Source organism: Electrophorus electricus, chromosome 8, assembly GCF_041902795.1.
Source record: "Electrophorus electricus isolate QZ-2024a chromosome 8, ASM4190279v1, whole genome shotgun sequence".
Taxonomy (NCBI): domain Eukaryota; kingdom Metazoa; phylum Chordata; class Actinopteri; order Gymnotiformes; family Gymnotidae; genus Electrophorus; species Electrophorus electricus.
Window position 1 is genome coordinate 27,279,790 of NC_137504.1, and position 25,379 is coordinate 27,305,168.

Sequence of the window (25,379 nt, forward strand, 5' to 3'; positions counted from 1 at the left end):
CTTGTTCTTTGATAAGATATTGATAAGACACTGAGCTTAAAAATGTATTGCTCAGATATGCATTGGTCAAATTTGCACTGATCAGATCTGTATTGCTGATCTGTTGCTCAAGGCATGCCAGGATCTAATATGAGTCATATCATTAGCAGATTTATCAGTCAAAATGGAGGTCTATGAGGTTAACACAGTAATGCCTAGTACTGTTTTTCTAATGCACTCATTTTCTAACTCCACTCCTTACATGACTAATGTTGAAGAGGAACAGATTAGTTCATTATGTGACAAGTAGTGATAAATTAAAAAACTGAATGTATTGGGTTATAGAGAATCTGGAGTAAAGAGTTTAAACTTAAAATGATAAGGGTAAAAACTTCAAGCACACATGACACTAATCTGGATAATGCAGTCAAGGTGTTAGTGGTTATATGACACTTCTCAATGGTGGATAGTGTAATTTAGGACTGCTGACCTCTCATTGGTCAGTGAGCCACATGCTGCCTCTAAAGTTTACTCCGTGTTCAGAGATACCTGGTCACACTATAGCCATGTCTGAATGTGGGAGAACTGCTCTCAGTATATTGCTCCTGCTCACTGTGGCCCAGGCTCCACTGGATGTGACAGCAGGGAAGATCCTCGTCTGGCCAGGGGAATTCAGCCACTGGCTCAACATCAAAGTCATCATAGATGAACTAATAGTCAGAGGACACAGTGTGACTGTTGTTACCCACAGTGCTACACCCTCTGTAAAGACAACTGAGCCTGTGGGCTACAATGTGGAGGTAATACAGGTGCCTTACACTAAGCAGGATATCATCGACATCATGTACAGATTTCGAAGGTACTGGACATACGATCTGCCCAATAATAACATTCTCCAGGCATCTATAAAGCTCAAGGAGCTGACTGATGTGACCATGGAACATAAAAGGATACTGTGCAGGAAGCTCTTTGCATGTGGAGATCTTCTAGAGAAGTGGAGTAAGGAACAGTTTGATGTTCTTCTGACAGACCCCATGACTATGTGTGGTGAACTGCTGGCACAGAAGCTGAACCTGCCATTTATCATCAGTTTGAGGTTCTTGTTTGGAAGTGCTGTGGAGCGACTCTGTGGACAGCTACCAGCACCACCCTCCTATGTGCCAGGGTTTGGCCTTGGATACACAAATCACATGGGTTTCCTCCAGAGAGTGAAAAACATTTTATATATCTTCTCCCAAGATCTTCTGTTTAGTTTTTTGGCTAAAACAAAGTGGGATTCTATATATACTGAGATCATGGGTAAGTGATGATCATTGATCAGTGACCATTTAAAAAAAAAAATATATATATATATATATATATATATATATATATATATATTTATATATATATTTTTAGTTTTTTTTAGTTTTTATGTATGCCACAGAAATACAAATTGGCACTAGCACTTTTACATTTTCAAACCTTGTAGTGTGTTTTGAGAGTATTAAATCTGTTGAGAGTAGTAAGTCATGGATCAGATTAATTTTTTGCAGAGAATTAATTATTGTTTATATCAACTGCCTCTAGATGTTGTTAAGCCTCATGACCTCAGAAAAAAGATCTTACTTGTTTACCTTATTTACTGAAGTCATAGGTGAATGGTGATTCCCTCATTTCCCATAGCATTTGAGCTTGTGTAACCTTTGATCTATCACAGTGCACCAAGTACCCATCTGAAGAACCAAGCCCACTGCCACACACGTACCCAGTCTCTTCCCCACTCCCAGTCATCCACTTATTGATTATTACATACCCCTGCCCCTTGTTCACATCTCTATTTCAGCTCACAGGAATACTCCTCCAATTCTGTACCTTCTTCACTCCTACCTACATGAGTGCCTCATATGGTGACCAGCTACTTGTTTGCTGTGCTTTTTTTCCCTCTTCTTTTCTGCTATTGTCTGAGCCTTCCCTAGAGAGCTTTCCAAGTAGATTATTTGTTGTACTTATTTGGTTTGCTTCTCATATCACTGCTCATGTGGAGTTTTAGCAAGTAGAAGTTTGTTAATGTTGGCAAACAAACACAGTCTGATAGCAGGAGTAATCCAGGCAGGGGTTTGGTAACACATAAGTAAATTTGTAGATGTAATCCTGGATATTTATTATTTTGTTTGCTTGTTTCTTTGTTTGATTTTAATTAATTATTCATTTATTAATTGTGTGTCAATTTCAGTTTTGTGCATAGAGCAATGGAACTGTTACCCTAATTTGTTTTCTTTTATATTGAAAAAAAACCAACAACAATTTTCTTAATTATTATGTAGATGAACAGGGCAAATAAGTCATAACAGGGCTAAGCAAAGAAGAGTAATCCAAACAGAATTAAACAGTGGCAGCAATAAGAGGCAAAATAACTTGTAATGCAAGCATGACACAAGGGCTACCTGCTCAAGGACTGAGTAGGCTAAAGAACCTAAAGAAGCTAGTTCATCCACAACCACAGCAGCAGCAGCAGTTCTAGCTAGCCACCATCAATATTGAAACTTTCATGCAATACAGCCAAGAACTGCCCAACACATTGAAACATTGTCATTAACATTGCATGTGTTTTTTGAGATTACATGGAAAGGAAGGCAAGGGATATTATAAACGGCTCCAAACATTTTTACAATGGAAATCAGAAGTCAGGAATTGCATGGTGATAGTTATCAGTGAAGTCCTGTGGAATGACATCATGGAGGTAAACTAGATATCAGATCATTTCATATCCATCAAGATCTGACATAGCCTCATAGTCCTGCAGGCTATCTCTTGCCTTGAACATAAAGCTGGATACCCGGATGATGGAAAAAAATCCCTTCTGGGAAAGTGTGGATGCGCATAATCAAATATCAGACCCAGGTGAACATCTGTTGATCATTGGTGTTCTAAATTGGAGAAAGCATCTGAGAAATGAGGGACTGTTACATGGAGTTTCACTGCAGACAGGTTTTTGATACAGATCTGACCACAAATCTATAATGCTGGAGGTAGTATTTCTTAATGATAAGCAACAAAGTATTCCTACACCTGCCAGTGCCCCACTGATCACTGTACATGAGGTCAAGAGGAGCAACTTTAGTTGATGTAGTCTGGCATGGCAATAGCACGGCAATGACAAGGGCTATGATGTCTGAAAATTGCTCAGATTTACACAATGCAATTATGGCAGCATTATTCAATCAGATCATTGAAGAGGGCACTGGCCCCAAGCTTGGACAATCACCATAATGGTGACAATATGGAAAGGCAAGGGAAATATCAGCCGCTGTGTAAACTACCAATCCATCTGTCTGCAGTGCCACACAATGAAGGTTTTGAACATGTTAGTGAATGCAGATGTTGTGATATTGTCACGGTCACAGCATGCCAATCCCTGCTTGCTCATGGAGTAGCACAGGGAGAAGAACAAGTTGCTTCATACGGCCTTCCTGGCTATGGAGAAAGTCTTTGATAAGGTGCCTTGTGAACTTATCCTGATTGCCTTAAGGTAATATAGCATGCCAGAAGCCTACATCACAACTCCAGCAGTGTCATATTCTTGTCGCCCTGAGAAGGCCAATGTGGCTTTGGCCAGATATGCAGCATTACAGATGGTATGCATGCTGCTCCCTTGCTCATGGAGTAGCACAGGGAGAAGAACAAGTTGCTTCATATGGCCTTCTTGGCTCTGGAGAAAGTCTTTTAAGGTGTGAAATTATCCTGAATTCCCCAAGGTCATACGGCATGCCAGAAGCCTACATCACAACTCCAGCAGTGTCATATTCTTGTCGCCCTTCCCCATCCATGTGTGTATGCATCACGGTTCAGCACTCTTGCAGCTGTTATTTATCCTGTCATTGTAAAGGCCATGAAGGACATCCAAAAAGACATCCCATGGACACCACTGTATGCCCTCGACATGCTGCTCACTGAAAAAAATGTTCCAGCCATATGAGCATCTATGTATCAACACCACATGGCTGCAAACTTAATGCAAAGGAGTGACTTCAGTGACAAAGAAGATTCAAGAATCCCAGTGAAGGTGGTATGGTATGGCGGTGGAGACAGCTTTGAAACTTAAAGCCAAAGGCAAATTGCCACAAAGTATGCTGAAGAAGTGCTGGCTCAGTCAACTCAACCAGGACACGAAATGTGCCAATATCATCACTGGAGATGCTAATGATTGGAAGAACTGAAAATGGACACGACTACAAGCATACCTGCATGGATGTGATCCTGTACTACACAGGGAAACTGCTACAAAGAAGAAGAAATAGGTTTGTGTGATATGACAACAGCTATGAGGTTTTCCATCCACCAGTTGGATCTTCAGGCTTGACAGGATGGGTATAAAGTGCAGGTCCAGGCGTTCCACCATGTTGGAGGTGCTCCAGAGTCAAGCAGAGCTGTAAAAACAATAGGCCTGTCTTTACAGTGTAGTTCTAGGTAAAGCATAAAGAGGTGAGAAATGTCTAAAAAGAGACATACTGTATTGGTACACAAGATGCTCATAGAAATACAAGCTCATAGACAGACAAAACACTCAAACATTTAACCAACAACCCCACAAGAGACAGAGGCCATTTGGGATTCTTTTCTCTTTTCTACAGAGAAACGCACACTGTCAAGCTATATCTCCTCATGATTGATCAGGCAAAGAACAAGTGTGGCAGGTATGTTAGAAACTGATTCAAAGTGACCAGTCCTTCAGGTTCGATCTCCTCCAAGTTACCCTATGCCCTCCGTCCTCTGTAGCCAGATCAATCCAGTGAAGTCAAGAGACACTGACACCAAGGTAGTGAATCAAGAGAGTTCCACTTTATTGAGGAAAGCACAGAGTATATATGTGTCCTATATCTACTATCTAAATCTACAGGATGACTGGGAAAAGTGAGGCATGTTCTAAGGGTCTGCATAGAAAGTAAAAAGACAAGGTTAGTAAAGATTAGATGTTCTCTGCATAAACGAGCCACAAGCTGTTCCTGTGCCTGCCATGAGCAACTTCTGTGCTTAGAGAGAGAGAAAGAGAAAGGGAGGGGTAAAGGAGACAAGAACAGGGAGCAGATGACCTCGCGCGACCAGCTAGCGGTCAAGCTGCCATGTCATGGCTGATAAGCAGAGACCTTGCGCTGGATGCCTAAAGACAGAAAGGCTCCAGTATCTAACAAGGTAGAAACACTGACTGGTGAATCATTCAACATTTGTTGAATCGATTATTCACAGAGTGGTGAATCATTCATTGTGTCCTCTAAGCTCTGTTTCCAAACAGCATTAGCCCATTCAAGCACTTTGCACCTACTAAATACATTATTGTTGATGGAAAAAATGAGGGGCCAGGCACAGTCAGCTATTGGGTTTGCAAGGATAATTCCTTAATGTTTTCCAGTGACAGAAATTGGTGGTGTTGGCCACACAGTGATGGAATCACTTCAGGCGTGTTGCTTGAACCTGCTGACCCCATGTGGAGGCAAAGTCTTCTGTCACAAGTAGATTCAAAAGCAGATTCAAGAGCAGGTTTAGCAAACTCAATAGAAAATCAGATTTAATAATGCTGGTAAAGCTTTTTCATTAACAATTTTTCTTTGTCTTTTCAGCAGGCAACATTAATGTGTTTATCTAAATATTATATGTTTTGCTTTGAACAAAATACAATTTTAATATAACTTTTATTTGTTGATTTAGTAGGGTGTTCTGCGCATGTATAACTGAACATGCAATAAAAGTAGTGTTGGACCTTTTCTTGTTCTTTGATAAGATATTGATAAGGCACTGAGCTTAAAAATGTATTGCTCAGATATGCATTGGTCAAATTTGCACTGATCAGATCTGTATTGCTGATCTGTTGCTCAAGGCATGCCAGGATCTAATATGAGTCATATCATTAGCAGATTTATCAGTCAAAATGGAGGTCTATGAGGTTAACACAGTAATGCCTAGTACTGTTTTTCTAATGCACTCATTTTCTAACTCCACTCCTTACATGACTAATGTTGAAGAGGAACAGATTAGTTCATTATGTGACAAGTAGTGATAAATTAAAAAACTGAATGTATTGGGTTATAGAGAATCTGGAGTAAAGAGTTTAAACTTAAAATGATAAGGGTAAAAACTTCAAGCACACATGACACTAATCTGGATAATGCAGTCAAGGTGTTAGTGGTTATATGACACTTCTCAATGGTGGATAGTGTAATTTAGGACTGCTGACCTCTCATTGGTCAGTGAGCCACATGCTGCCTCTAAAGTTTACTCCGTGTTCAGAGATACCTGGTCACACTATAGCCATGTCTGAATGTGGGAGAACTGCTCTCAGTATATTGCTCCTGCTCACTGTGGCCCAGGCTCCACTGGATGTGACAGCAGGGAAGATCCTCGTCTGGCCAGGGGAATTCAGCCACTGGCTCAACATCAAAGTCATCATAGATGAACTAATATCCAGAGGACACAGTGTGACTGTTGTTACCCACAGTGCTACACCATCTGTAAAGACAACTGAGCATCCGGGCTACAATGTGGAGGTAATACAGGTACCTTACACCAAGCAGCATATCATTGACATCATGTACAGATTTCGAAGGTACTGGACATACGATCTGCCCAAAGATAACATTCTCCAGGCATCTCTAAAGCTCAAGGAGCTGACTGATGTGACCATGGAACATAAAACGATACTGTGCAGGAAGCTCTTTGCACATGGAGATCTCCTAGAGAAGTGGAGTAAGGAAAAGATTGATGTTCTTCTGACAGACCCCATGACTATGTGTGGAGAACTGCTGGCACAGAAGTTGAACCTGCCATTTATCATCAGTCTGAGGTTCTCATTTGGAAGTGCTGCAGAGCGACTCTGTGGACAGCTACCAGCACCACCCTCTTATGTGCCAGGGGTTGGCATCAAGTACACGGATCACATGGGTTTCCTCCAGAGAGTGAAAAACTTTTTATATATCTTCTCCCAAGATCTTCTGTTTAGTTTTGTGGCTAAAATAAAATGGGATTCTATATATACCGAGATCATGGGTAAGTGATGATCACTCTTCTGCCATTTAAAATGTTTCTTGGTATGGACTTCTTTTTATTTCAGATTTTATGTCTGTTACAAAAATCGAAATTGCCCCTACCACTTTACAGTTTAAAACCTTGTAGTGTGTTTTGGGAGTATGTTTTCATGCTAGTTGGCAATCACCTACCCAGATACAGTATAGGTTCTTTATGAATTTGGGGAGTTTCCCGTCACCGCCCTCCTTTGTGCCATGGGATAGCCTCAGGAACTCAGATCAAATGATTTCATCCAGAGAATTATTGTTCATATCAACTCTCAAGATGATGTTGAGCCATGTGACCATAGCAAAATGGAGTTACATATTTACCAAAGATGCTCTGGATAAGGGCATCGGCCAAATCCCATAAATGCAAATGTAAGTCATAGGTAAATGATGATCTATCACTTAGTGTTTTTATGCATGTATATGTTTTTATTTTCAACTTTCATTTAGGCCACAGGTTTTCATAACAGTCCATTCAAGCACTTTGCACATACTAAGCGCCTTACTGTTGATGGAAGAATACAAAGAGCATTGCAATAACAATTTTTAAAAATCAACAAAATATCAATAAATCAATCAAGGGATTTAGAGGACATCATGTGGAGGTAAAGTCTTCTGTCACAAGTAGATTCAGAAACAGAGTCAAGAGCAGGTTTAGCAAACTGAGTTGAACTAGGTTTAATAATATTGGCAAACAAATACAGTCTTATATCCAAAACCAGTAGTAATCTAGACATGGTTCAAAAACAGTTAATTAGATGAACATGGCAAATGCACCCAAACTGGCTTAAGTAAAGAGTAATCCAAACAGAGAACATCAATCAACAATGAGAGGCAAAACAATCAGCAATGCAAACAAGAAAAGCTTAGAAAAATGAGTAGATTCCCAGTTAGACTTAACAACTTACAAACAGTAAACCACTAAACCTAAATATACAATGAGTGATGACTAAATTGGAAACAGTTATCTCTTGTTGCCTATTATGGTGGCAATTTTAGAACATGCTAGAAAGCTATGAAGTTGAAAAATGCTTTCAGAGAGATTTCCAGATTCAACTGAGAGGTGTCAGAGGTCCAGAAGGGCTGTAACTAAAGCAGTTGTTGAGGCAAAAGCTTGTTGTTGGGAGGAACTTGGAGAGGTCATGGAGAAAGACCCACACTGTACGACTCCTCAGGAGAGGAAGAAGTGATGTTACCTATACTGTACTGAGTAAAGGTGGGGAAGTGCTAACCTCTACTGGGAATATTGTTGAACAGTGAAAGGAACACTGAAGAACACCTCAACTTGGGTAAACATGTCCTTATATTAAGAGGCAATGCCTGAAACTGAAGGTGACTCAAATTCCATATCAGTGAATGAAGTTGCCATGGCAGTTAAAAAGCTGTGTGGTGGCAAGGCTCCCTTGTTAGTACCGAAGATGAGACCAGGGAGAAGGTGGAAAGTACAGGGAGTAGCAGAGGCAGTTGAGAGGATTGTTGATTCTGCTGTCATTGCTCCATGCTTGTCCTGAAAGGAATGGGGGTGCTTGCTGTAGAGAAGTGAGCACTCTGTGGCACTGGAGACAACAAGGGTGGTAGGCAGAATAAGAGAGTGCTGCGCAGAGGCTGCAGTGTAAGCCACACATTCACTCCAGATACTGTGTTTGGGGCTGGGTGAGTCACCAGAGACAGCTCACCCTTCAGGAGGGCTGGGACATGTCCACCCCTGAGAAAGAGAGCAAGTGGGGAAGGAAAGGCTAGGAGTCCCATGATTCCATACACTGCAGACTTTAAATTAGTTAATGTTTAATTGTGTTGTAAGACAGCTGGACGTAGTTTTGTTGTGCCTTCTTGGAGGTAATTTGTGCTTTTGAAATGTTACCCTCCTTATGTTTCTGCCTTTTGGTTATTTTCTCCCAATTTCCTACTTAGATTTAATCCCATTCTGACTGCTGTCTGTGAATTCAAAAAAAGAGCATGTTGACAAGAAGGCATTTTGGCAGACCCTTTGACATTACAATTTGCTGCTGAGCAGGTCTGAAATGACTCTCAATGGCAAAGTTCTGGTACTTAGAGGTGAATAAACTCACTGGCACAATATGTGCACAATTGTGTAGGAGTTTGTCAATCAGAATCAGTATTCTGTTCCTGTACACATTGCATCATCACCAAAAGAAGCCTTTTGAATGCTGTGTTTTTAAAATCTGCAACCAGATTTTGGAAATTGTCCTTAATTTTGAATATACTGTTTGGATTTACAAGTTACCTTGAGACAGTATGCAATGGGATGCTCCATCTGTAAATTGGGCAGTGGTAGCTAAGTGGTTAAGGTACTCGATTTGTAATCGGAAGGCTGCCAGTCCAAGCCCACCACTGCCAGGTTACCACTTTTGGGCCCCTTAACCCTCAGTTGAGCAAGTAACATTCACTCAGAATTGTAAGTCACTTTGCATAAAAGCGTCAACTAAATGCTGTAAATGGAGACGCACCTTGACATCATTCTATATGATCCACAACATTCAATAATGCACACCATTCTGTAATGGTGTGCAGGGACATGTTTGAAAGGACAAAATGTACACTTAATAAGCATAAATTTACACAAAAATATTGGATAATTTAGAACCACTGTCCCTGCGTTTTTACAACATAATTATTTGTGAATGTATGTGTGGATATAAACTCATTTTTATTGGGTTAGGATCATTCCCTACTATTTTCCAACATACTTTGGGGGAGGGAAAGAAAAATGCACTTCATTTATACAAACATGAAAATGAACAGAATTAAGAACAGAATTTAGATGAAAGTGATCATCATGAAGTTTTCATTCACTTACACCTTTGCTGCTGTACTTCACAGGCAAACCCACAACCCTGTGTGAGACAATAGGAAAGGCTGACATCTGGCTGATCAGAACCTATTGGGACTTTGATTATCCACGACCATCCTTGCCAAACTTCAAGTTTGTGGGTGGGCTGCACTGCAAGCCTGCAAAGCCTCTGCCTAAAGTAAGATGATCATCGTGTATGGGTTGTTTTCAGCACCGGGTTAAACATTAAGGATTAACAAACAGTCAAACAATCCCTTTAGGAATAGGACCTGACCTTTACTACACATCTTTCACATACAGACCTTTAACACACAAATAGGCAGCAGTTCCTCATTATTATCATCATCATGCATTGGTGGATTTCAGCCTTGGGTTAAACATTAAGAAATACTAAGCAGTCAAGCAATCCCTAAGAAAATTCCTAAAAACCTAGAACATAAAGGTTTAGCACATTCCTGTTCTACAGGTTTTAACAATACCCATAGACTTGTGCATCAAACAAATGGGCAAAGGTCCCTGGAGTTCTGATGAGACAACAAACGTCAGTCCTTTACAAGGGTGCCAGGCTATGACAGGGTTATGAAAAATAACCCCTCTCAACCAAAAATCAAGCACAGAAATTTTTCATTAATAACCATACCCATCGCCCCCACAGAAATGGTTTGAAACTAATTAATAGTCAAACCTGTTATTGACAAGAATTAGGTGGACCAAAACAAACAAAACCAACCCATGCTGTGAAATTACAAATTTAAAAGAAGATCAAGAATACAAAATATTGTTTGCTGTAATTTAAGTGGAACCTGTGAAAATAAGCTGTCATTTTGGTTTTGTAGGAGCTGGAAGAATTTGTTCAGACCTCAGGGGATGATGGCATTGTGGTGTTGTCACTGGGCTCCATGATAAAGAATCTCACCAAAGAGAGAGCCAACACCATCGCCTCAGCACTTGGGCAGATCCCTCAAAAGGTCTCAGTTTGCACTGTTAAACTGTTTGTGTCTCCATTTATTCCAATTTCAGCTGTCTTTTGAGTTCTGCATTATCATCTAGATGCAGTGAAGATTGACTTTGGAAACAGAAGTCCAGTGGATCTGAGCCATGGCAGTTCTATAATTCCTGGGAAAGATGTGACAAGTCGCATTCAATTTTGTTTCATTGCTCTGCCATGGGTACTCGATTAGCTTCATCGTATTGTTCATTGCCCCTAATTTTGTATGTAATTACAGGTCTTGTGGAGATACACAGGAGATAAGCCAGATACTCTCACTCCTAATACAAGACTGTATGACTGGATTCCCCAGAATGACTTACTAGGTATAACTAGGTTTTGTTTTATGTGTATAGCCTACAACAGTTTGTTGTAGTAAATAGTCTACATCATGTACTAATGGCTTACATTCAATAGGACATCCTAAAACCAAGGCCTTCGTCACCCATGGGGGGACTAATGGGCTGTATGAAGCTATTTACCATGGAGTCCCAATGGTGGGTTTACCACTGTTTGTTGATCAGCCAGATAACATGAACCACATGAGAACAAAGGGAGCAGCTGTAATGCTTGACTTCAACAAAATGGAGTCCAAAGACCTGAAGGAGGCTCTCACTGATGTTATACACAATCCATCGTGAGTTCATATTGTAATATGCATACATGTATGTCATTTAAGATATAATGACCCTTTATGTGTAAGATTACCCAACTGGATCTGTAGCACCTCTGTTTTCATTTAAGAAAATCTCTCATCCCAGATACCAGTGAGATGAGCTTTGTGGTCAAGATCTAAAATTTTAAAAGCATTATGTAGGAAATGCAAATAATTCCAAACTATGAAAGCTATTCCCTACAAAACACTAAAATATTTCCTTATCTTATGCATAATGATGTAAAATTGGTTCTCAGTCTGTCTGCTGAAGTGAACCTCAAAATTCTTATGTCGTCTTTAATATTAGTATTTAATTTTGTGTGGTGTTTCTAAGTATTTATACAAATTACTCATCTGCTTTTCACACTTCTATCCTCTTTCATCTCAATTTTCATTGTGTAGTCATCATCATATTTTAATATATAATTTATTTCATGTATTTTTCCATTCATATAAAACTACTGATTCTGACACTGGTAGACAATTTCAGCAATCTTAGTTTTCATGCTCTTGGAATGTGCTTTTTCAAGCCCAAATTTTCAGAAATTTTATATTCCAGAATCGATTTCATTTCTTCACTCAGGTACAAAAAGAACATAATGAGACTTTCCCGGATCCACCATGACCAACCTATGAAGCCCCTGGACCAGGCTGTCTTCTGGATCGAGTATGTGATGCGGAACAAGGGGGCCAAGCACCTGAGGGTAGAAGCCCATAACCTCACCTGTACCAGTACTACTGCCTGGACGTGGCTGCCTTTTTACTCTCCATAACTGCACTGGTCATGTTCATCTTTGTGAAAACATGCAGTGGGCTCTTCCGTAAATGTTTAAGAAAGACCACAACAAGAAAGGGCAAGAAAGAGTGACTAAGTTAGTGTGTATCACTATATTAGTATAAGTAGTAATTTCGGATAATCCTTCCTGTGCTGGGAGCCTAAAATGCTGTTAATGTACATGATAAATGCAGTAGTTGTCAGTTTGACCCACTGCAGTTGCTTGCATGTGGACACCTACTGGAGAATGGAGTAAAGAACAGTTTGAAGTCCTGATTTCCCATTTGGAAATGCTGTGGAGCACCTCTGTAGACAGCTGCCAACATCACTTTTTTACGTGCCAGGGATTTGCCCCAGATACATGGATCAGATAGATTTCCTCCAGCAAGTGAAACACTTTTTATATATCCTCTCCCAAGAGTTTCTGTTTAGTCCTGTGACCATGGCAAACAGGGATTACCTGTTCACTGATGGTCTCCAATTTTAAGGTATTTTTTTAATCTGTTCTCTGTTAGAAACTGGTTCAAAGTGACCAGTCCGTCAAGTTTGAACTCCTCCAAGTTACCCTATGCCCTCCGTCCTCTGTAGCCAGATCCGGGGAAGTCAAGAGACACTTATCCCAAGGTAGTGAATCAAGAGAGTTCCCCAAACACATCTACACTCTTGAAACTTTAGAACCCAATCGAATGAATGTTATGAATTAACCATATAATACTTTTTATATACATAACATTTTTGAACATTAACTGGTTTGACCTATAACATCCACCTGATAATAGTACCAGGACAGATTTGGCTTTATCTTTCTGCCATCAATCATAGAGTGCCTTAATTTACATACTAGTTTTTGAAATCGCCGTCATTATATCCAAACCATATATTAGTCAATATATGCAAATTGATATTTAATACCTATACAAGTTGGAGCTTTGACCATTACATTGCAAGAGAAGACTTCTCTTTTTTTTAAATGACTTTATCTAACATAAGTTTGGTTTTCTGTACCTGTTTATGATACATCATACACAAAGGTCTGCTGAAGCCTACACAGAATCCTTTGCAGAAGCCTGCAGAGGCCTCTGCTCTGTACACGGATCATTTTATATATTTTTATTTATTAATATTTCTAATTTAATGTTTAAACCTATTTTTCTGTAAACACTCTTTTTATTATCTCAATAACCATTGTGAGAAAAATCAATTATGTGCAGTATAAATCAGGCAGCATTATAAAATGTACTATAGTATTCACATGTTTGAGTTTCTGCAAGTTTCAGGCCTTATACACAGATCAGACAGCCACAAGGGGATAGTAGACAACCTGGAATGTTGTGTGAAGAGAGTGACTGTCATTCTTCAGTTGCATGTCGTACCTTTTGATCTTCTTCTCTCAGATCAGCATTGCTCAGATCCATCAGTAATCCATCCATAAAAAACTGAAATTGTAAAGGCTATTTTAAATCTGACTATATTTGTGTCATAGTGAAATTTGTACAGGTTACAAATGTTGGTCCCAAATGTTTAAAATGATTTCATACTCCATGCATTGCTACTTGTATCAGATTAAGGCATCTCATGACGCAGAGCTCCATCACCAAGCCTATTTCACCAATATATCATTATATCAGGGCTGGACTCAGAACTAAATTCAGACCTGGACTTTTTTTTTTCTAGAACAGCCCACTACAATCACAGCAACTCCAAAGTGAAAACACCCAGCTCCCCACACACGTTTCTGTCACGGTACGGCCCCTCCCCCTGAACGCCTCCATGCGTGTGTGTTTGTGTGTGTGTGTTTTTGTTCGTCAAAGTGGCCACACCCTCCCTGTGTCTCACACCTGCTCCTCATTGTGTCATTAGCATACATGTATATAAGTCTATCGTTTACGCGTTTGTGTTGTCGGTGTTGGACAATGATAGCCTGCGCGCTATGTCTTTGTTGTGTACAAATAAATATATTTGTTTGTTACTCGTCCCCACATCCTGCTTAGCCTCCTAACGTTAGTTTCTTGTCACAATAACCATAAGGACAAATATTTCTGAACAACAAAAAGCACGCTCCTAAAATTTAACTTCCTGAATGAATCTCCGTGTCTTAAACAGAGCTGATGAGCAGAGACTAATGGCACCATCTCAAATTTCTTCCTCTGCCCTATGTTGTGCATAAAATGGCCAAACCGCCAACAAATATTGCATAATACGTCTGATACGTCTAAAGCAATTTATATTTAGGAATAGTGTAAGTCCTAATTTAATATTCAATGACTGTTAATTGAAATTGTCATTTTTAAATAGTGTTCTAATTAGGAGCTAGGCGTCATTTGAGATGGGACCGATAGTCTCTACTCAAGTGGCAGACTGAACAAACTGGCTAACTTATGCCATGGACACACTACTTGACTTTCAAAGCTGTTAGATCATTGTACAATTCACACTGCACAACTTGTAAATGGGAATCTTGAAGTTGTGGTTTGCACACTACATGACTGATTGGCAATAAGGGTCACATAATAAAAGATCTTTCACCAGTTGACAAGTCTGTATGGTCTCCTAACTATATTTTGTCAGGGAAACACACGAGAAATGACATGTACAATGACATTGTTGTTTTCCCTTTAAAGCTTGACACCACCCTCACTGCCAGTCATAACATTGTCGCAGGACCTGCAAACTGCAGGATCTGGACTCACAAACAGGTCCAGATATTTGACATGACAGGTATATTTTGAGATTCTGCGGCGATCAGCCAGCCACTCGGATCATGTCTTTTAACACAAAGTGTTACACACATAGTAATCAATAGCTAATTTTCGAGCCCCAAACAAATGGCGATTTGTCCTGAGGAGGCTGTGATTGGCATTAAGGATACCGTGGGCCAATACCCACCTCAGTATTTCAAGTTATATCGGTTTCTGTTGCACTCTCGTTGCAAGTCCATCCTTGTATTATATTACTGTGACTAAAAAAAACTTACTTAAGAATCTTATAGGAAAAGACGCAGTACTTGAGAGGTCCCTTTGCAGACAAGGGTTTAACCACGGCAAACCTGGACGTGGGGAATCAAGACGAAGCCAACTTACGACGAGAAAGAGAAAAGACACATTAACGTAAATGAACAGTATGCATACTAATAATGGAATATGTAATGGCCATAACATATGAAGATGTAATGAATATAACTGACACGTATAATACGGTGCATATAATATAATATTGTATTAACTGTAATTGTCTCTGTCACCTTTACCCGTAATGGCGTTCTCCTACCAAGTAGGGGACGAGATAAGAGGCATACAGTGGCGGCTGGCCAATAAAGGGTGTTATGGTGCTGCCCCTCCTGATAGAGGAAGTTTCTACGTTTAGTCATTGGTGGAGTAGGGACGTCTGAAGTTACTGACAGTCAAGAACGCGGTTACTTAAGATATTGTATTTCAGGCGATCCAAAATTCAATAAAATATCTTCTCTAAAGTCAATTTAAGAGAACTTTGGTGGAGAAACTACACCTTGCTTGCTAAGATGACTGGCCAGCTAGCTAGTCAAGGTTTACACTAGTGTTAGTTAACTGCTAGCCATCGTTAACTTAGTTCGCTAGCTAGTTTTATAGTTGTCTAATTTGATGGTTGTTCTAGCAAATAGAACTAGCTAGTGTTCCCTAACTTGTTAACACTAGCTAGCTAGTTAATTTTAGATATTAGCTTGCTAACATTAGCTATCTTAGTCGTGTGTTTTAGAGGTGGTTCTGGAGAACTTATCCAAGATGAGCTCTTCTTAAATAATGTACCATCTATGTGAGCACATTATAGCTGCAGCTACTGATAACTCATTTATTCTGTTGATTTTAATGCCAATTAAATAATTCCTGGATATTTCACAGAGCACTAGTGGTTTGTATTGGTATGTTTGCTGAAGCTGAAAGTGTCACAAATATCCCCATTTAGAATATTTTTGACCAGCCGCCACTGGAAGTATATGTAGAGGGAGTAGAGACACGGGAAGTTCCATTTATTCTGTCAGTACTGCTTGTTCAACAAGCCCTGTTAGCTTTATCAGTCCTGCTAATTCTGCTAGTCCTGATCATCTAGCTTTAATATAGACTGATGCACTTAACCCTGAGTTTAACTGAATTGAACACATGCTTGTAGATGCAAAACCTTATTACTGGGCTATTTTAATCATTTTGTTGACTGTGGCTGGTTGAGATGGCCAACAGGTGTCACATGTTATATAATTGTGAAATAAACCATGCACTGGAGATGTTCTTGCTACTCCTTTGGGAGGGTGTACTCTGTGCCTACTTACACCTAACCACATGACATATGGCCAATACTGTTTTTGTAATGCACTTATTTATTAACTTCACTCATTAGACTACAGTTGAACAGGAATGGATTACTAAGTATACGGATAAATATAAAACTTGTAAACACTGTATTATAGATAATTGGGGGGGGGGTGCAGAGTTTAAACTTAAAATAATGAGTAACAACTTCATGCACACATAACAGTAATCTGGATATAAAGGTTAAGGTACTGGTGTCATTACAACTATTCTCAGTGGTGAATTGTGTAATTTAGTACTACTAACCTCATTGGTCAGTGAGCCACGTGCTGCCTCTGTAGTTCACTCTATGTGCAGAGATACCTGGTCACACTACAACCATGACTGCATGTGGGACAGCTGCTCTCGGTCTTCTGTTCCTGCTCACTGTGGCCCAGGCTCCACTGAATTTGACAGCAGGGAAGGTCCTCGTCTGGCCAGGGGAATTCAGCCATTGGCTCAACATCAAAGTCATCATAGATGAACTGATAGTCAGAGGACACAGTGTGACTGTCGTTACCCACAGTGCTACACCTTCTGTAAAGACAACTGAGTCTCCGGGCTACAATGTGGAGGTAATACAGGTGCCTTACACTAAGCAGGATATCATTGATGCCTTAGAGAAATTTATGAAGTACTGGACATACGATCTGCCAAATGACAACATGATACAGACTTCTCTGAAGATAAAAGAGATCATAGATATGTTTGTGGAACAGAACTACATACTGTGCAGGAAGCTCTTTACAAATGGAGACCTGCTGGAGAAATTAAGTAAGGAACAGTTTGATGTTCTTCTGACAGACCCCATGTATAAGTGTGGGGAACTGCTGGCACAGAAGCTGAACCTGCCATTTATCATCAATCTGAGGTACTCATTTGGGAGTACTGTGGAGAGACTCTGTGGACAGCTGCCAACACCACCCTCCTATGTGCCAGGGGTCGGTATCGGGTACACGGATCACATGGGTTTTCTCCAGAGAGTGAAAAACATATTGTTTCAATTCTTTCACGATGTGCTATTTACTCTCGTGAGTGTAACAAAATGGGATTACCTGTTCACTGAAGTCATGGGTAAATGTTAAATTCCATTTTTAAAATCCACAGTAAACGTACATCTGTTTTCTTTCTTAGGATAGTCTTGCTCTTCTGGCCACACTATATATATATATATATATATATATATATATATATATATATATATATATATACAAAGTATATCCTATTTGATACTATTTAAAGTCCAGAAAATGCCTAACTTATTTCAACAGTATGTCTTCCTTTCTAATGTAAAATGGGTGCTCCTTATGTTCCATAAGGCTTCCATAAGCTTTACTCTCAGTAGTCAGAAAGCTGATACCCCTTTCACCAGCATCAGCTGGGTATGTAAAGATTCAGGTCTCAGACCTGTAGTGTAACATTTGAACTGAGAGTAGTGTTAAAGTGCACAGTTTTAATAAACCTGGAATGAAGAAGAACATATCTAAACATTCAGTGCTCAAGCCATGAAGGTCCATCCCTATTTTGTACAGTCTGTGTTCTCATTTTCTCACACTCTTAGAGTCTGAATAACCCAGCTAATGAGCGAAAGCTATCTAGCAAGCAAAAACATTGGCCAAATGTACAGTATAATTTGGATCTTTGGGATGGTTCTTCTGAGAGCACATGTATAACTGTACTGTCAAGCAAGCATCAATTGTGATGTTTGTACATGTGGATTAATATACGTTATATTGTCAGATTGTTACATTGACTTGAATGTGATTTTTATAGATCACATTTTCACACAAATCAGGGCATCTCAGGACCACCAAGACTGAACCTTGTAGATACAAAAGTTAATCATAAACATTAAATAAGCAAATGATCAGGCTATGCTGACATTAACTAAGGGAAAGGTTATTTTGCCGCTTTGTGAGGACTATGCACATTTTCACCCTCCCTGGAGTTTGTCATGTATCTAAGCTTATGATTTTGTTTCAAGCAGATAGAAAACAAAAACTGTCAGCACCTATGCATAAGGCTTAACTGGTGCCTAAACCTCAGAATTATTTGTATCAGTATTCTCATCTAGAGGTGTGTGCATGGCTTTATTACTCTAATTCTCCCTCTTTGCACCATTATTCAGCTCTGCTTGAGTAGCATAGAAATCTGCCAGGCTATCAATGCAGCATGCTATTTGCTATATTTGCACCAGACAGTTCTTAAATGGGGGATTTGGTTTGTTTTAGGGCATTACTCTAATTCTCCCTTTTGTTTTAATACTTTGTTATATGTTTTCTGGGTTTTTTGAGTGTTTCTATGCATGTGCAAGTTGTTTTCTGTTTGACAAAATTTTACTTTTTAAAGTTTAATGACAGCGTAAACAACCATGGCCACTGTGCCGCCCCCCCCGTACGCAGGCTTTGTGCCAGGACTCGAGCTTCACCTCTCAGTCGTCCTGACACGTCTATGATAATGTCATTCAGATCCGCAATACAGTCCGTGTATAGTGATCTTTGTCCAGCAGCGCTTGCTTTTTCTGCTTGATTTGTTGAAAGTGCTAATTGCTGCGGTTCCAGAACAGTTTAGAGATTTATCTGGCAAGTTTATATATAACTTCGATTTCCATCTGGAAAATTAGCTCTTGTCTATTCGACAGCGTTACCCTCCCTCCTTGAGCAAATGTTCACTGATGACTGAGATTGGGCAAACTGGCACCCGCCCCACATCTTCTGAACAGTTTTGTTGTATTTGAAATCATGGTACTATAGAATGAGGCTTTCTGGTAGGCATAGGCTGACCGTAGAATAGATTTGATATGATAAGCTAAAATTATTTTCTCCCTTTGGTAGTTTTGCTTCTAAGCGTGTCTGAAATTACTCTCAGTGTTAAAGTACTGGTACTTCCCGGTGAATACAGTCAGTGGCACAATATGCGCATATGTGTGGTGGAGCATGTCGATCCCAGTCACAGCGAGACTGTTCTGGTACCATCTGCGTCGACTACGGTGAAACACGCATAAAAGGAGCGCGATGAACACAGGGTGATTACATTCCTTAGTTTCGTTTTCTCCATCCCTCATGATTTGCACCGGTGTCGTGTTTGGTGTCCATTTAAGCCCTGTGTTTTGTTTCCCACCTTGTCGGTTACTTTGGTTTGTTTGGTTGTGTTTAGATCTGGTGTGGCTCTTGTCGTCTCTGTTACTTACTGGTTAATTCCTGCATCCTACCTACTTCTGTGCAGTTGACGTTTTGTTAATCAGCCTTTGTCTTTCCGTTGTCGATATATTTTCCTTGTCTTTTGTTTATTCATGTTTTGGTTAGCCTTAGTGTGTCCCTCATGCTACGCATGTATTTTAGCCTTCATGTTAGCCTCCCGTGTTTGTTAAAACTCCTGCACTTGTATCCTGTCTCTCACCCGGTAACACTCAATGTTATAATATGCATTACACCAAAAATAACTGGTGAGATATAACCGCTTCATCGTCTCATCAGTAAAATATTCAATGAATTTGTTCTATCAAGTATATCATTATATTAGTTATAAATTAACACAAAATCATCTATAGAGAATCCGAATTTGATCTCACACCACATTGAATTTTGAGTAACTGTAGTCATAATTTTGTTGTCTTTCTCTTGAGTTGGAGGCCATGGTAACTAGGTCTGCAATTTTTTTTTTTTTTTTTTTTTTAAATAACGTGACTGATCAACCCCACGGCCTATTACTCAATACATTTGCATTACTGAACGTTTTTTGCAAGTTTTATATTTTGTTTGGTTTAATAATTGGCCCAAAAAGAGGAATGCCCACTTTGAGGTTGAGTTTGTCTCACAGCCATACTCCAACACACAACATCCACTGATGGAGAAGCAGTGGCAGTCACTGCTGACTCTTTATTCAGAGAAAAAACAGAGAGAGCTGAATTTAGCAATAAATAAATTGTCACTTGGAGACTATATGGACATGAACAGTCATTTCTAAATGTAATCTAGGTCAAGTATTTGTACTGGTAAATCTTTAATTTGTTGACATTTCTAAAGGCAATCTTATTCTTAAAAAGTGGGTGAATACTATTTTACAGTGTCTAGGTATGTGAGTGGAGGTACGGGATCGGGGTCTGTAATGCAGTCTAGGGCTGCCAAGTCATATAGATCTAGTTAGGTCATTTATTGTCATTGTCAAAATTGGCATTACAATTTAATTTGTCTTTCTTTCCCTTTTCTCTTGTGCATCTCTTTGCTTATTCATCACATTGAAACCTTTTAGCTAAACAAAATCAGAGTCTTAAATTTTATTAAAGACTCTTCACCTGCAACCTGACATGAATCTGTCCCTCCATCTTTGCTGCTGTACTTCACAGGCAAACCCACAACCCTGTGTGACACTATGGGAAAGGCCGACATCTGGCTGATCAAATCCTATTGGGACTTTGAGTATTCACGACCATTCCTGCCAAACTTCAAATTTGTGGGCGGATTGCACTGCAAGCCTGCAAAGCCCCTGCCTAAAGTAAGATTGTGGAGTACACCAAATGGTCTGGTCGGATTGAGGTCAGATCATGTTCTCACCACAAAGAAATGACTCCAAAGTCAGATTGGGACAGGATCGAAAGTCCCACCTCTCAAGGGTCTTGGTGCAGGTGTTTTAGTCTGCAACAAGTACAATTATTGCATTCACACCTGCCCAGTGAATTGCACCAAAAAGTGCAGATGTGAAAACAACCCAAATATTTTCCCCCACAATCATCATAAATTGAATGTTTTCAGGCCTGAGTTAAGAATCGTCAGGTAGACAAACAACCTCTGGAAAAATGACCTATTACTCATAGTTTAATACATGACGTTTGCTAGATTAAAAAAAAAAACAAATGCAAAACTTTATCACACAAACAAGCTGCAGTTCCTTCAGTGTTGCTGAGATAATAAACTTAAGTCACTGGCTGAAGTATACCCTCTCACCAACAGAATTTATGGGAAACTTAACCATAGTCCTTTTCTCAACCATAATCCAGTTCATAATAAGTATAATTATTTATAATAAATATAGATAAAGCCCTTGGTTTGATACGAAAGACTGTAAATGATCATATTCTATTCTGTGAAAGCTACAGAAATCACCTGTCAGCCACCAGATATGTGTCTGGCTTTTTAAAAACCTTAGCTTTTTTTGTTCTGTAGGAGCTGGAAGACTTTGTACAGAGCTCGGGGGATGATGGCATTGTGGTGTTTTCACTGGGCTCCATGTTAAAGAATCTCACCAAAGAGAGAACCAACACCATCACTTCAGCACTCAGGCAGATTCCTCAGAAGGTCATGGTTTGCACTGTTAAATGTTGCTGTCTCCATTTATTCCAGTTGGAGCTGTCTTAAGTTATGCTATGGCATATGGTACAGCATATGGTAAAGCATCTAACCAGTGGTGATTGTTTATCATTGGAGAATTGGAAAATACCTAATGAACAGCATTGCATTCTGTTTCATTGCTGTTCTGTGGATATTTGATTTCTCTTATTATATGGTTTCTTGCCCTTTTTGCTAAAATGCCTGACACTTGTTTAGCTTTGCAACTTTTTGAGAGACTAAAATCATACCATCTAATATTGTTTGATAATGAAATAGAGAAAAATACATTTTTGAAACAACTTATTTCGTCAGTATTGAAAAATTGATGAGTTACTTGAATTAGTCTTAATATAACAAAGTCTAGTTGAAAATGTTCCCATTGTTACATTTCAGAAACCTGATTTCTTATTCTAATTACAGGTCTTGTGGAAATACACAGGAGAGAAGCCAGACATTCTCGCTCCTAATACAAGGCTGTATGAATGGATTCCCCAGAATGATTTGCTAGGTAAATACGTTTTGTTATATGTCTATATACTACAGTGTGTTTTAGTATGTGGTCTCTAATGTACACGATGTGCATCCGATAGGACATCCTAAAACCAAGGCCTTTATCACCCATGGTGGTATTAATGGATTGTATGAAGCTATTTACCATGGAGTCCCAATGGTGGGTTTACCACTGTTTGCTGATCAGCCAGAAAATATGATCCATATGAAAACAAAGGGAGCAGCTGTAATGCTTGACATCAATAAAATGGAGGCCAAAGACCTGAGGGAGGCTCTCACTGATGTTGTAAACAATCCATTGTAAGTTCATATTGTACTTTACATAAAAGCAGATGTTTTAAGATCTACTGATCACCGTTGAGTGCAACACTACAATTTTTCAATTGTAGTACTTTCTGATACACACATATGCATAATTTTTCACACTTTATGTTGGCAAACTGAGGACAACCCATGTAACAGCTGTGGCACTGTTTTAGGTATTTCTCACGGAGGTATTGATGACATATGTCATAGTTTCCATGAACCATGTTCATTTCATCAGGTACAAAGAGAACATAATGAGACTCTCCCGCATCCACCATGACCAGCCTATGAAGCCTCTGGACCAGGCTGTCTTCTGGATCGAGTTTGTGATGCGGAACAAGGGGGCCAAGCACCTGAGAGTAGAAGCCCATAACCTCACCTGGTACCAGTACCACTGCCTGGACGTGGCTGCCTTTTTACTCTCCATAACTGCACTGGTCATGTTCATTTTTGTGAAAACATGCAGTTGGATCTTCCGTAAATGTTTAAGAAAGACCACAACAAAGAACAAGAAAGAGTGAATAAGTTAGTGCATATAATTGTATTATTAATTATGGAATAATTGTATGTGAGTTTGGGAGCATCAACATTATACTGTGCCACAGTATCAGCTATAATCATGAAGGTGTTTTATCTTTGCCCAGTTTAATACTGAATGATGAACCAAGAGAAATCACAAAACCAAAAATGCCCACTTGATGGTGCTGTCCCTAAATGTTAAGAAAATTGGAATAAATTATATACATGTGTAGGTTTCCAACAAGAATGTGTGTAAGTACACACACACGCGCAGCTCACAGTGCTGATTACTTTACATTCAGTTTAATTAGATTTGTGTAGCACAGGAAAATAAGCATTTTGGTGTCAGTTCCTAAACTGCAAGCAAAAGAAGATGCATGGAAAACTGCCCTTTCAGGTTTAGCCAAAAGCAGTAGGAAAGAAATAAGACTTTAATAATATAAGGGGAATACCCGAAATCGAAGTTCAGGAAACAGAGTAAATGTAGGCAACAAGGAAGGCAAAATTGACCAAACAAACAATTCCAAAGGCAAAGGATCAAAAAACGGAGTGTAACGGGACCCCAGCCCATTCCATGTGGACAAACAGCAGAGCCGAACATTAGAGGAATAATGTGGACAATACCTGGGGCTGAAAGGCTTTTATGTTAATTACACCTCTCTCAGAGGGAACAAACCTGCTGTTTGCTGGAGTTTTGTAAAGTTATTGTAATTGTCTTACATTGTTCAAGGTGGTCAACTGACTGTGTAGACAACTACTAGAGTTAATGTATATGTGTAGATACAGATATATTTATTATAATAATGTAACGGGAGTTTTGGTTCAAAGCATGTACCTATTTGTTTTGTTTAGCGGTTGTAAAGGGATGAGTTAAGAGTCGTGCCCAGAATTGAGAGAGTTGTAGTTTTGGTTCACATTATTGGAGCAGGTAATTTTCCAAATAGAAAGAGGGAGGACAAAATTGTGATTAATGGCTCTGTGTTTGGATATGTGTAGTTATTTTAATTGGGATAATGGGAAAATGTTTTAAATGATAGCCTTGGTTTGGAATTATAAGGGAGAGATATTATGAATTTAATAAATTAGGTATCTAGAATGGGGCGAAGATTAAATATAAGGAGTGGCGTTGAAATGCAAGGAGAGAGACGCGTTGATTGAATGCCATAATTGGGAGCATGTTAAGTTGCCTTATTTTAGGTTAAATTTTGTTGGCGTGGATGATTTTTTTTTTTTCTTTGTTTTTGAAATTACATTTTTTTTGTTGTTGGTTTATGGCATCATGCACCTGTCACTGGACTTTTGAGGAAAATAAATATTTTTTATTGGCCTAATTACTACTGGAATCGCCCTCTGTTTGACCTCCCTCAAATGTGTTTCATTAATAAATTCTAATTTCATCAGTACTCTGTCGTCCTGTAAATTACATGGTACAACTGGTAGAGCAAAGTATTGGATACACCAAGTTCATGGGTCTGTTTCTGCAGGAGCACACATACTGACTTCCAAGTCACTCTGGATAACAGCATCTGTCAAATGCTTAAAAACTGAAATGTAAAATACACAATTGAGGTCTAGGGGTTTTATCCATGTTTTGTGTTTAAAAAAAAAATATCTATGACTGAAAATTTTACCTTTCATTTTTAAATTAATTATTGCATTGTGTGTACTTATAAAGATTCAGTAAAAGTATCTACTTTCTGTTTGCTTTTTCAACAGAGCATATATACACATACATATTGCACATCAGTAGATCACTGAATAAATAATTACAAGATAAAGATTTGAAGTAACCTTTTTTACAGAATTTGCCAAAAGTTTTAACCAGATAACTGAATTACTTGACCATGTTGCAGAGAGTACTTGTAAATGGTAACATTTCAAACACTGTTTAAACAAACAACATTATCACAGGACTGTTTTGTAAATCTCCTTTAATGTTCATTTTATATACTGACTACTGTAAGATCTTATACCTGAACTATAATATAGTAAATATGGCTGACAATTTTGTCCTTGTGTTGTGGTCCACTTCATAACCACGGACCTGTCTTATCAGAGTTTGTTAAGTGGTGTGACACTGAAGGGCTGAGTGCAATGAGTTTCTGACTATATGAGAATTTTTTACTAGAATTACTAGACGTTT

At 39.1% G+C, this 25,379-nt stretch overlaps 1 protein-coding gene and 2 pseudogenes across 6 annotated transcripts; all 3 read left to right on the plus strand.

The window, feature by feature from the left end:
• Positions 1–45: 45 nt before the first annotated feature.
• Positions 46–4,774, plus strand: LOC145658911 (UDP-glucuronosyltransferase 2B17 pseudogene; annotated as a pseudogene).
• Positions 4,775–4,958: 184 nt separating this feature from the next.
• Positions 4,959–14,744, plus strand: LOC118241541 (UDP-glucuronosyltransferase 2C1-like; annotated as a pseudogene). The gene is made up of 6 exons (XR_014124759.1): positions 4,959–6,999; positions 9,867–10,015; positions 10,674–10,805; positions 11,064–11,151; positions 11,243–11,462; positions 12,064–14,744. The product of XR_014124759.1 is annotated as a UDP-glucuronosyltransferase 2C1-like (transcript).
• Positions 14,745–16,889: 2,145 nt separating this feature from the next.
• On the plus strand, positions 16,890–24,925 carry LOC113567900 (UDP-glucuronosyltransferase 2C1-like). 5 transcript variants are annotated; one of them, XM_035527064.2, is made up of 6 exons: positions 16,890–17,648; positions 20,920–21,068; positions 21,737–21,868; positions 22,322–22,409; positions 22,492–22,711; positions 22,956–24,925. In XM_035527064.2, the coding sequence occupies exons 1-6, from the start codon at positions 16,916–16,918 to the stop codon at positions 23,236–23,238; spliced, it is 1,605 nt and encodes a 534-aa protein (XP_035382957.1). In that variant the 5' UTR covers positions 16,890–16,915; the 3' UTR covers positions 23,239–24,925. The 5 variants fall into 5 exon arrangements, with proteins under 5 accessions (XP_035382957.1, XP_081576410.1, XP_081576411.1 ...); XM_081720284.1 differs by having other exon boundaries at positions 16,891–17,348; XM_081720285.1 differs by having other exon boundaries at positions 17,011–17,149.
• The last annotated feature ends 454 nt before the right edge of the window (positions 24,926–25,379 follow it).

Excerpts from the sequence above, each read along its gene's own strand:
- LOC113567900 (XM_035527064.2), top strand. The coding sequence starts at position 16,916 with ATGACTGCATGTGGGACAGCTGCTCTCGGTCTTCTGTTCCTGCTCACT. Across the intron at positions 21,069-21,736 it reads CTGCAAAGCCCCTGCCTAAA|GAGCTGGAAGACTTTGTACA; the intron begins GTAAGATTGTGG and ends TTTGTTCTGTAG. Across the intron at positions 22,410-22,491 it reads TCCCCAGAATGATTTGCTAG|GACATCCTAAAACCAAGGCC; the intron begins GTAAATACGTTT and ends TGCATCCGATAG.